General features: G+C 35.4%; 1 protein-coding gene across 6 annotated transcripts; it reads left to right on the forward strand.

Annotated features, from left to right (window-relative positions):
• The first annotated feature begins 33 nt into the window (after positions 1–33).
• LOC110810196 (cysteine-rich RECEPTOR-like kinase, putative (DUF26)) lies at positions 34–6,465 on the forward strand. Of its 6 annotated transcripts, none has more exons than XM_022036284.2 (10): positions 34–439; positions 1,032–1,175; positions 1,411–1,826; positions 3,153–3,471; positions 3,994–4,119; positions 4,248–4,378; positions 4,715–4,925; positions 5,261–5,495; positions 5,613–5,763; positions 6,151–6,465. In XM_022036284.2, exons 3-10 carry the CDS (start codon positions 1,446–1,448, stop codon positions 6,457–6,459), a joined length of 1,863 nt encoding a protein of 620 aa, XP_021891976.2. In that variant the 5' UTR covers positions 34–439; positions 1,032–1,175; positions 1,411–1,445; the 3' UTR covers positions 6,460–6,465. The 6 variants fall into 6 exon arrangements, with proteins under 6 accessions (XP_021891976.2, XP_088070126.1, XP_088070121.1 ...); XM_088214000.1 differs by having other exon boundaries at positions 36–439; positions 1,453–1,826; XM_088213995.1 differs by lacking the exon at positions 34–439 and adding an exon at positions 580–809.
• Positions 6,466–12,928: the final 6,463 nt, after the last annotated feature.

Here is a 12,928-nt window from a genome sequence, read left to right on the forward strand (position 1 = left end):
CCACTTACGCGCCGCGGCATTTGAAAAAAAAATGACGCGGGAATCGTTACACACCTGTAATAATCCCCTCGACATCCCCTGTTATTTTTATTTCTGCTGCCTGAACGCCATTAACGACGAAGACAACCCTTCCCAGGAAGCACCGAAATTTGAATTTTGAATTCCGCATTCCGAGTTTATAAAGAAATTTACAATTTAGCGTCCAAAATTAAGCTGGTAAAAACATGGGAATGACTGTCGCATCTTTGTGACGACAGCTTCTGATATGATGTTCTGCAACTTGAACTCTGCAAATGAATGAATGTGATGTTCTCGGTGACCTCAGAGCAGACGGAGATTCGAGCAAGATGGCTTGAGTGCTACGTCATGATCGTGGGTTATAATGACGATGGGTGGTTGAGCTTGTTTATTAACAGTCGCCGGAGCTCAATCCAAACGAGTGAGTGACTTGATTCAAATTTGAGTGAAGCTTCTTCTTCTTTTCGAACATAGACGAGATTCTTCTTAATGGCGTTAGGGCAACATGATTGTTTTAGGAAAGAAAACACGTTGCATTAGAGTCCAGTCGGGTGGATACTTGGGTCGGTTAAATGGATGGGTATAGCATGACAAGTAGACCGCTATCTTATTATATTTTTTTAATTTGCATGTATATATATATATTTGTACAGACACATTTGAATATGTCTGTATAAACTTGTGTGTGTATGTCGTGTGGATGTATATGCGGTGATGAGTATATGAATCTGCTTCTCTGTGTGTGATTCTCGTGTAGACATGCTTATATACATGCACACAGATATATTTGGGTATGTCTGCATAAAATTGTGCGTATATATGTGTTGTGTGGATGTATATATGCGGAGAAGAGTATATGAATATGCTTCTCTGTGTGTGATTCTCGTGTAGATATGCTTATAGAGACATAGTTGAATGTCTGTATAAAATTGTGTGTATGTATGTGTTGTGTGGATGTATATACGTGGAGATGAGTATATGAATCTGTTTCTTTGTGTGTGATTCTCGTGTAGATATGCTTTGATGGTTGAAGGAAAAAACAAAGCAATAATAACAAGAAGAGAATTCGAGGAAGATGAAGACATGAGATTTGAGTTGGATTCCACGCAAGTTAGCTTCACTTTCTGCTGACACAAGCTCCTAATTTTCAATTTTCAGTAGGTTTCAGTTTGTTTTGCCACCTCTCCTTCTCTACCAGAAGTTTTTTCTTGTACAAATTTAATTTAGATATAAATCCCCCATTAATTTAGCACCACACAGATTCTGTAAACCCTAAATATAACCTTTAGAAAAAACGAAATCCAAAATTTGGAAAAATAGGAGGAAGAAACCACCTGATTATTTCTCTCTTTCCATTAACCCCTCTTGTTCTTCTTCTTCTTACAATGGCAGCTTCTCTTTCCGCCATAATCGTTCTGATAATTACAATGGCAGTTTCTTCAATCCCTCAATCCCGCGCCGATCCAAGAATCAACATTGTTGCGGTTATATGCACAGACAATGACGTATTAGACGGGAATATGTACACGGGTTACTACAATGCCGCCGTTGCCGCGATGCAACACGATATGTATCGCGACAAGTTCGCGTTCAAGAATTTCGGGAAACCACCTGAGAAGATATATGTGTTATCGCAGTGTATGGAGGATCTTTCAAACCCCGAATGCATCTCTTGCTTTAACCGGGTCTCTGATTTCTTGTCTGGCTGCTTCCCGTCCACCGGCGGTCGCGTTTATCTTGATGGCTGCTTCATTCGCGCAGATAATTTCAGTTTCTGTGATAACATTGTCTCTCCCGACGACATGAAGGTGCTTTCCGTTTACTTCTTCATTTAACTTCTTCTTTAGCTTCATAATTCCCCTTATTTCTTCACATTTTCTTTCTTCAATTTTCATGTCTGTATGTGTGTATATGTACTTATCTAGGTAAGCATGTATATATGCCTGCATGCAGCAATGCATGCATGTCCATGTTTTCTCTGTAGCCAATAACATAAACGGGTGAAATAGAAGTTTTGGTTTAGGTTGAAACCGGAAGAGACTAATTGCACCCATCTTTATTTTGGCCATTAAGTAGTAGTATTTCTTGGATATAGATTGAATATAACAAATTTTTTGTAGTTCTTTGTTAATTAGGTCAATATGTCGGATTAGACAATTTTATTTGTGCTATATAGGACAGAAAAACTGTTGGCCCATATGCATTATGCATAGGTAAATAGATATATATATATATATATATATATATATATATATATATGCATGCGTATTTATATGATATAGCAGTTTTCATATGGGCGTTGGATTTTTTAGATCCTTGTTTTATCCCTGCTCGACATTTCCATTTTTTGAGTTTCTTGGGGGATAAATTAGGTCCATATTGGTTTTATCTGTGGACACTGGCACCCACTGAACACTAAAACCTCATGTTAGATTTTTTTTTAGCCATTCCATTTTAGCTGATCAACTCATTGATCAAAGTTCAAAGAGAAACTTTTAAGCTTTGCAGTTCTCCCCTGTGCATTAAGCATAGAGGATTTTCATCTAAAGAATGTGCCTTTTTGAGACTCAATTATATAACTTCCTTTAACATGGAAGGCAGCCGGTGAAAACAAGAGTTTAAGATGGTGTTTGGAGTTACTTAAAGAAAAGGTTTTTATAAGCAACTTAAAGGATATAGGTGCTGACTTAAAAAAAAGAAAAATGGACAAAACTGCTTATTGACAAAAATAAACATTTACTGTGTTTTGGTAGGATAATGTATTTACGAGGATAAATGATTATTAGATATGTTTGAAAACAAATGCTTGGCTCATATAGGAAAGTTCGGGTAAAAGTTCTTTTTTTTTGCGTAAAATTTACATTTAAGCACTTTTTTTTAAACTGAAAAAACACCCTTTGGATGTGTTTGTTGCAGCACTTACAAGAGACCCTAAATATTCCCTAAGGTATTATGATAGAAAATCTCTTAGGCACAATGATTTTATAAGAGACAGTGATTGCAGTTTAGATTTTTTTTAAAATTCTTTTTGTTGGTAATGCCTGACCTAGAAATGTCCGTGATATTTTTTTCTGCATTTCTTTTTCCCTTCATAAGTTATTGAATTTTCTCTTTGGCGGATTGATTGAAAACAGAGATGTGGTGCCCATAATAATACAGAACAAGGATTCAAAGACCTAGTAATCGAAGTAATCACCCACTTGGTTGATTGGACACCAAGAAATGGAGGTTTTAGTCTGCATCATAAGACTTTTAATGATACCACAATATTTGGGATGGGAAGTTGCTTGAAAACCTTGGATCCCCAATCATGTTCTGCCTGCCTAACCGATGGCGCGTTGTCTGCTATGAGTTGCTTGCCAGCAACAGAGGGGCGTGCACTAAATGCTGGCTGTGTTCTTCGTTACTCTGATTACAAGTTCTATAATGATGGTGGCATACTTGCAGTAGAAGGTAAAATTATTCTAATCCCTAAGAGAAGTTCATTTCCTTTAGAGAGTTTTGTCCTTCTCTTCTTTGGCCAACATGGGCTGTATGACTTCTGAGATGAACGTAACTTTAGTTTAGGGATGTCATTGGTCGCTAGCGGTTTTCTGAAATGGTGTTGCTGGGGGTTGGTCGTAAAAGTCTTTAAATGATATATCTTCTTGAGTTTTTGCTTTTGAACAGGCGCCTCAATTAAGTGAGAAATGTGCCCAAGAGATTTTCTCAGCTCTAGCCAGTGCAAGATATGCGAACTCTGCACATCACTACAAAGCTTTTCTGTTTCATTATTGATCTTCACATTATGAATTTCTTTTTTAATTTGATTATATTTATCAACTAAACTGTTAACTCATGCAACATTAAAACATTGACATCTCATGGTACACATCCTTGCTTTTTTATTTGTTCAAGTGAACAGGCATATTTACCTTTAATGAAATTCGAAGGTTTAAAAGTCTAATAATAGAGAGTTGGCTGATTTTCTTGTAGGCGCTATAATATCATACATCTCATATATTCTTGCCGCAGTTGCCGTCAGCCTAACTGCTGTTGTCATTGGGTTCTGTGTGGGGAAATTGACTTACCAGCATAAGATTCGCAAACATAAAGGACAAAGTATGCTGAGCTATCAATCAAAAGACAGAATCCTTTTTTTGATTTCTCCCTTCTTTCTTAATTTTCTCATGATTTGTTTCACACTATAAACATAATTAACTGTATGTGTTATATATTTAATTATGTAGGGATGGAGAAATCAGCAATGCAGAAAAGCTCACGTTTTATGCAGTTCAAGTACTCAACACTTGAGAATGCAACTGATAACTTCAGTGAAGTTAACAAGCTTGGTATTGGAGGATACGGTGAAGTCTATAAGGTATATTTAACCTTTAAACTTCGTTTTAATTTCGTGGGCCTAATGAGATTTAGAATGCTTATCATAACATGTTTGTTACTTATTTGCTATTATATATATATAGTTGTGAAATTACAATAAATACTTATTTTCTGTGTAAGTATTTTTATTCAAATATATAAATGCTTATTTCTGCGAATAAGAACCAAAATGCTTTTAGTTAGTTAAAGCAACTACTACTTTAAGCACATTTATTTCAACCATCCCTAACACCCTCTTAGTAAACTTTGATCTTTTCCTTTCTATTGTTTATGATGCTCAAATTTGTTTTTTCCCCCCCTTTGTGAATATACGTAGGGAACATTACCAGATGGTAGAGAAATCGCAATAAAACGTTTATTCTTGTCTGGAACGAGTAGATTTGAGGAGGTTTACAATGAAATGAATGTGATTAGCCAAGCTCAACATAAGAACTTGGTTCGCTTCCTTGGTTGCTGCTTCTCCAATATGAATAGCTTCCTTGTGTATGAGTACCTGGCAAACAGAAGTCTTGATCGCATCTTATTTGGTAAGCTTCATATCAGTATACATGAACCAAATTGATTATTTCTTCAAGAAGTAAACAGAAAAACCAATCTTAGGATAACTGGAAAATTTGTGATATAAATATCATATTTTGTTTTTATAAATCAGGTATAACCAACTATACATCCTGCATTTCTCCTGTTGGACCTGTTGTACTTTACGAAGATGACTTATTAGGGACAAGTAGCATATAGTGAACAATTAAACATTCTTCGAAGTTAGTTATGATTAGATACTGATCTCAGAATAGTAAAAAATAGATCTTAAAACTTTGGTATCCAACATTCTGATGATTGTCTTGAAACCAATGGAAGGAAGACCCAGAGAAGAAGAAAGAACTATATTGGGAAAAAAGACTTGGAATTATACTTGGAACAGCTCAAGGCTTAGAATATCTTCACCAAGACTGTGAAGTTCGGATTGTTCATCGAGACATCAAAGCAAGTAACATCTTGTTAGACTTGAAACACAGACCAAAAATTGCAGACTTTGGCCTTGCAAGATTTTCTTCGAGTCAGAAGTCTGTAGTCAGCACTGCCATTGCTGGCACCCTGTAAGTCCTTAATATTCCATTTCCTACTTCAACAAGTGAAACTGTTTTGGCATGCCAAATAACTTGCATTAGTACTGAAAAAAGATCTTGCACTCTGGTTTTCTCCTTATTTTTCAGAGGCTATATGGCTCCTGAATACATAGCAGAAGGGCGATTAACAGACAAAATAGATGTTTATAGCTTCGGGGTGCTTGTGCTTGAAATAGTCAGTGGGTTGCAGAACAACAAATTTCAATCTGAGAATTCCTTGGAAACTTTGGTTATTCATGTGAGTGCTAATAACCTATTCGACATACATTCAGAAAGTGCTCGAGGTTGTTATTTGACATTTACATAACTCTTCGTACGTTAGCTGTTTGGTAATGAAATAAATATGGTGCTTGTTAGGTTCTTATCGTTAAGTTTCTATGGTTGCTTACTTTTTTGTCCTATCAATTTACTCTTTTACCATCTTATGCATAATTATCTAGTTTTCAAATAAGCACATTCTTTTAAGCAATCCTCAAACTCCCCCGAGTGTGGGTGTTTTTATGCGTGTGTTTATGCTCAGTGCTTACATTTATAATTATTTAGACTATTATATCTCTTGAGATTCGTACTTGATTTTTATCTTGTCGTGAGTATTTTTCTTTCTCGATTGGTTTTTGGTTGGCAGACATGGAAGCATTTCGGATCAGATACAGTAACAGAAATCATAGATAAAAGCTTGGAGATTGTGGATGCCATTGATGAGGTAAAGAGAGTAATTCAGGTAGGTCTATTATGCACACAAGAAGTACCATACGTACGCCCTAGCATGACTGAAGTAATTCAGTTAATTAAACAAACGGATGTGAACTTGCCTGCACCAACAAGACCTCCTTTTACTGAAGAGGAAGAATCTATAGATTTATCTTCTTCCAGCTCTAAAAGACTTCAAACTAGTACTTTTGATTCATTATCAATACAACATCAGGATAATTGATCTCTCTCTCTCTCTCTCTATATATATATATATATATATATACACACACACATATATATGATATTTACATCACAGTAGAATTTTAGTGCTGGTTAATTAGCAAATTAAGCTTAGGATATAGCTGTTAGTTTCAAATTTTGGGAGAAATCCAATTGAAAACCATCCTTTGCTCTAATTCTAATGCATGTTTTTAACCCATGATTGAATTTATAATTTACCCTATGTTGGAAGAAATTAATAAACTAATACTTGGTTTTACTAAATTCTACTTATAAGATTCTAAAAGTTGAATTTATACAATTTTTTTTTTTTTTTTTTTACGAAATTGAAGCCTTGTATTTTAAGTTTTAAATTTAATATTATTTAAATCATTATTTTCGTATTAAACTTCGATAAACATAACCGCAAGTTAAGTTATATAAAAAAATTTGTACTTTTTCAAAGTTTTAGTACAAAACCTTGTGCTCTTCCATTCTTTTTACTCCGAATGTATTGCAATTTTATAATTTAATTGTTTTATGTGTTGAATTTGATCGTTATTTATCCCTTCATGCATATTTGATAGATAATTGAATTAATTTGTTTATATATTTAATGATAAATTTATTTACTAATAAATGAACTATGAAATATTTATTTTTATATTAAATTATTTTAAAAATAAGATATTATTTGTATACAAATTGTAATTTTTATGTACTTTATATTTTCGTTTTTATTTTATATCATTTATCAAGAGAAACGATTTCTTCAACTCACATGGGTTTTACTATTATATTTATTTAATTAAATTTTAATTCAAAATAGTTTTATCCAAAAGAAATTAAACTTAAAAGAAGAGGAAAAAATACAAATGAATTTTTAATAAAGTAATTCCAACTTTTTGTGGGACCGAAAAGTTTCAAAAATTAGAAGCAAAAGGGAATACGCAAGTCTTCCGCTACGAGTCTTCGCCTCTCACACTCTATATTTACATCGTGTAAATATATATAGATACACATGTACATACATATGCGTGTGTGGTTTTATTGGGGGACCCCGACTTACAATATTAAATAAGCCTGTTTTAGTTATAATTTTTCCAAAATTATTAAAAGAAACTTAATGTTAACAATTAATTACACTCTTCTATATATACATATGAATGCCAAAATATTCAACTATAAACATATTTAAATTGGTTTTTATACTATTTTTTTAATTTTTAATTTAATTTCTAATTGTTGATGCATATTAATATCCATAATATAAGTGTTACATGTATTTAAATAGGACCCGTATTGCATTTTAATTTAAATTTTTTTGAAGTAAACATTTTACTTTAATGAATATTCACGTCACGTGTTAGATTTCATACGATATGAAATTTGACATGTAAAAAGGTCAAAAAATTTGAACTTATAATAAAATCTATATCGAAGCTATTGTTTTTTGGGTAATGTGTTTTCTTTTAATTTTATATCTTTAATCTTTTAATTTTTATTAAAATAATTAAAAAAATGTATTTTTCTTTCATGTTACATGTAATACTATCATGTATATATAGTATGAAATGAATATTAGCTCAACCAAATATGTATTTAAATTAATTTTTGCATAAAATTTTTACTAATAACATTATTGTTCATCAACAATAACAACTAAATCAATTTTTTTTTTGAAATACAAGAATCAAAATTGTTAAAAAAAAATAGTACAAATGTAATACCCGAGCCTGGGATTTAGACCCGGGATAATCGCTTTGAATAATAAATAAATTAGAAAAAATTTATTTTCTAGTTTTTAGTTGAAATTTTGAAGAAAATTGTGTTTTTGGGTGGATTTGAAAATATTTTCAAAATTAGGACCAAAATAGAAATAAGAGATAACTTATTTGAAAAGAAATCTCAAAAACTGGGATAAAATTGAAAATAACATAAATTTGGCCACGTGGACTGCCACGTCAACAACGCGACGATCGCCGTGCGCTGCGTAGCAGACACGCGGACACATGTCCATGCAGGAAGCCATGCGGGCGATCCACGTGCCAACAGATCCAACGACCTAGATCTTCTCCTACGTGCACGGACGGTCCAAATCCGTTTCCTCTTAAGGCGCGATCAAACGACCAGATTTAATCCGATCGGACGACTCAAATTTATTCCTCAAGTAAGAGCGATCTGACGGTTGGGAGTGGGTCACGTGTCCCCGCACGGACGACTCAGATCGATGCAGAGAGGGTATTTAAACATCGCATCCTAAAAAATCCTAACCTTAGCCACATCTGACCCTACCGGAGAAGAAGAAGAAGGACAACTGAAAGGAAAGTCGACCACCGTCGCCGTTGCACCGGAGCCACCGTTGGCACCAGAGAGGTGAGTTTTTCCCCCATTTCGTTTCGAAATTCAATTCTAAGCATCCCCACACCCATATCGGCGCCAAAAAGTTAAAAGGAAAGTCGAAAATTAGGAGCGGAGCTTGGCCGAGTCGTTGCACCCGCAACATAAAACTGCTCCAGTGAGTCCGATCCCATTTCCCGTTTCCTTCAATTTTCTGATTGTTGTGTCCCTAACCCTTTTCAGGTGCAGGTCGATCGAAAAAAATCCCTGGCCGCGAGAGAGGAATGGCGGAGCCGTCGCACCAGAAAACCACCTGGCTGGTAAGCCTCAGTTTTTCTCTTTTTCTGGCCAACAGAGGCCACCTAACTTCATCTTTTGCAGATTTTCACACAAAACTGACCGAAATCAACCAAAATGGGCCAGACCGAAAGGAGATACACCATTGTGCCAGAACCCTAAATCAGCTGAAAAATTTTAAAACCCTTATTTTGGCTTGTTTTTAGATATTTCGGGATATATAACGTGTGTTTTCGGTTTTTGCAGAAAAAACTCAAGAAATTCGAGAACCACTAGGAAGTGCAGTGAAAAAAGCAGTGTTTCGAATACCGACCCAGAGTAAGAATCCCTCACCCTTTTCCCCCGTTACAGTTAATTAAAATTTAATAACTAATAATGGAGTAATTTGTGAATATTAAAAATTCCTAATTAATTAAATACATGTCACCAGTGGAGCCAGTAACTAATTAGTACGAAATTGCTTATTTTATCTACGCTGTTCATATATTACTAGACTATTATTGTTTGCTTATTGCATGCACTTTCATTCATAGTTTTAATTGTTCTTTCGTGTATTGATTTACATAATTATTTTATCCCTATCTGTTGATTAGTTTGGAATGAATGTCTTGATCATGTTTTTCTTAGTTATTAAAGTAACAATTTATATTATCTATTTAATTATCGCTCTATTGTTCTATAAATATAGAATGAGATGGTTGTGTGTAATTGATGATTGGGTGATGATGTGAACATGTATGTAAAAGGCTTACCGGGTATCATGAAAAAGAGTGTACGGATTCGGTACATAGGACAAACCCTACTGTGGACATTACTTCAGTCGAACGAGTATAAGAAGTCCCATACCAGAAGGGGTTGAGAAGTATTTGTTCACTCTCATACCGGATGGAGTATTGAGACAGTGGTACGTACACTAGAGAATATACTCAGGCCTTGTGTTCTAGACTTAGGAGGGCATTAGGACAACCATTTACCATTGAAAGAGTTCACTTACAATAACAGTTATCAAGTAAATATTACCATGGCTCCGTATGAGGCATTGTATGGCCGACCCTGTAGATCGTCGATCTGTTGGGAAGATGTGGGTGATAGAAAATTGATTGGTTCAGACCTTGTAGATGAGATCACAGCGAAGATAGTTAAAATTAGAAAGAATATCCAGATAGCTTAGAGTAGGTAGAAAAGTTATGCGGATACCCGAATGAGAGATTTGAGTGATCAAATATTTTTTAAGGTCACCCCCTTTAAGGATATCAGTAGGTTTAGAAAGATGGGGAAGTTGAATCCCCAATTCATCGGACCGTTTGAGATCTTGGACATGATTGGGACCTCCGCTTATAGATTAATACTACCTTTAGAACTATCTAGAGTCAGTAATGTATTCCATATGTCTATGTTACACAAGTACAACCCAAATCCCTCACATATCCTGTCTTATGAGCCACTTCTACTCAAGGAGGATCTATCTTACGAGAAGGTACCGATTGGTATTTTGGACCGAAAGAGTAGAGTACTTTGCAACAGAGAAATTTCATTCGTCAAGGTTTTATGGTAGAATCACTCGAAGGACGATGTCACTTATGAGCTAGAATTAGCAGAATCACTAGAATGACGATGCCACTTATGAGCTAGAATCATACTTCAGAGCCCAGTACCCTTAATTATTTGACTAGTGAGAGAACGACAAATTTGGAGGACCAAATTTTTTTTGGAAGAGAAGGGGAGAGTTGTAACACCTGAGCTCGGAATTTAGGCCCGAGATAATCAATTTTAATAATAAATAAATTAAAAAAAAATTTATTTTCTAGTTTTTATTTGAAATTTTAGAGAAAATTATGTTTTGGGTATATTTGAAAATATTTTCAAAAATCAAGGATAAAATAGAAATAAGAGATGACTTATTTGAAAAGAAATATAAAAAATTGGGATAAAAATAAAAACAATAGAAATTTGGCCACGTGGACCGCCACATCAGCAATGCGGCCGATCGTCATGCGCCGTGTAGCAGACAAGCAGATATACGTCTACGTGCGAAGCCACGTAGGCAATTCGAGTCCAAACGGATCCAACGGCCCATATCTCCTCCCCCGCAGACGGACGACCCAGATCCATTTCCTCTTCAGGTGCGATCAAACAACAAGATTTAATCCGATCGTGCGGTCTAGATTCGTTTCCCAAATAAGAGCGATCCGATGGTTGTGAGTGTGTCACGTGTCCCTGCACAAATAGCCCAGATTGACGCAGAGAGGGTATTTAAACGTGGTTTTCCATAAAACCCTAACCCTAGCTGCACTTGACCCCACCGGAGAAGAAGAAGAAGGCGGCCGGAAGGAAAGCCGACCACCGTCGCCATTGCACTCGAGTCGCCGCCGACTCCAGAGAGGTGATTTTTTTCCCCCTTTCACTTCGAAATTCAATTCTAAGCATTCCCACACCCATATTGGCGCCAAAAAGCCAAAATAGAAGCTGAAAATCAAGAGTGGAGCTCGATCTAGTCGCAGCAACCGTGACCCAAAACCGCTACGGTGAGCTCATCCTGCTTCCCGTTTCCTTCCATTTTCTGACCGTTGTGTCCCTAACCCTTTTCTGGTGTAGGTCGACTGAAGAAAATTCCCGACTGCGAGAGAGGAACGACGGAGTCGCTGCACAAGAAAACTACTTCACCGGTAAGCCTTGATTTTTCCTTTTTTTCGGTCAACAGAGGCCACCTAACCTTGTCTTATGCAGGTTTTTGCACAAAATCGGCCAAAATCAACCAGACCGAGAGGAGTTGGCGCTGGAGCACGGCGGCGACGCCGTGCCGAAAAATTTCAAAACCCTTATTTTGGCTTTTTTTTTTTTGAGTATTTTTGGATATGTGATGCGTATTTTTAATTTTTGCAGAAAAAACTCAAGAAATCCGAGAACCATCAGGAAGTGCAGTGGAGCAGTCGAATTACAAACATCGACCCAGGGTGAGAATCCCTCACCATTTTCTCTCGTTATAGTTAATTAAAGTTTAATAAATAATAATAGAGTAATTTGTGAATAATAAAAATCCTTAATTAATTAAATACAGGTCACTAGTGGAGTCGGTAGCTGGTCAGTATGAAATCACTTATTTTATCTACATTGTTCATATATTGCTACACTGTTATTGTTTGTTTACCGCATGCTCTTTAATTCATAGTTTTAATTGCCCTTATGTATATTGATTTACATAACTGTTTTATTCATACATGTTAATTAGTTTAAAATGAATGTCCTGATCGTGTTTTTCTTAATTGTTAAAGTAACAATTTATGTTGTCTGTTTAATTGCTGTTATATTATTATGTAAATATGAAATAAGATGGTTGTGTGTAATTGGTGGCTAGGTGATGATGTGAATATGTATGTAAAAGACTTATCGAGTATCATGGGAAAGGGTGTACGGACCCGGTACATAGGGCAAATCCTACCGTTAACACTACCTCAGTCGAATGGGGCTAAGAAGTCCCATATCAGAAGAAGTTGAGAAGTATTTATTCATCCTCATACCGGACGGAATATTGGGGCGGTGGTACGTTTGCCGCCCATTACTGAATGGGGTATGGGGACGGCCGGTTAATTAATAAATTAGATATTGGGTCCATTTATATGGAGAACTCCTATGGACACCCAGATGTACCGGTAAGTATGTAAAAAAGTAAAGTTTGACTATTATTGTTCATTGGAATATATAGTGAATAGTTATCTTGATTATTATCTTCATAAGTAGAATTTGAGACCTTAAAAGGTAATTAAAGAATAAATATTTTCAAGTTAAATGAATTTATCTAAAAAGAAAAATGACTCTATTGATTTTTTTTATGATTTTTAACAACGTTTGGTTAT

This window comes from Carica papaya, chromosome 1 (genome assembly GCF_054855325.1).
Source record: "Carica papaya isolate Zhongbai chromosome 1, ASM5485532v1, whole genome shotgun sequence".
Taxonomy (NCBI): domain Eukaryota; kingdom Viridiplantae; phylum Streptophyta; class Magnoliopsida; order Brassicales; family Caricaceae; genus Carica; species Carica papaya.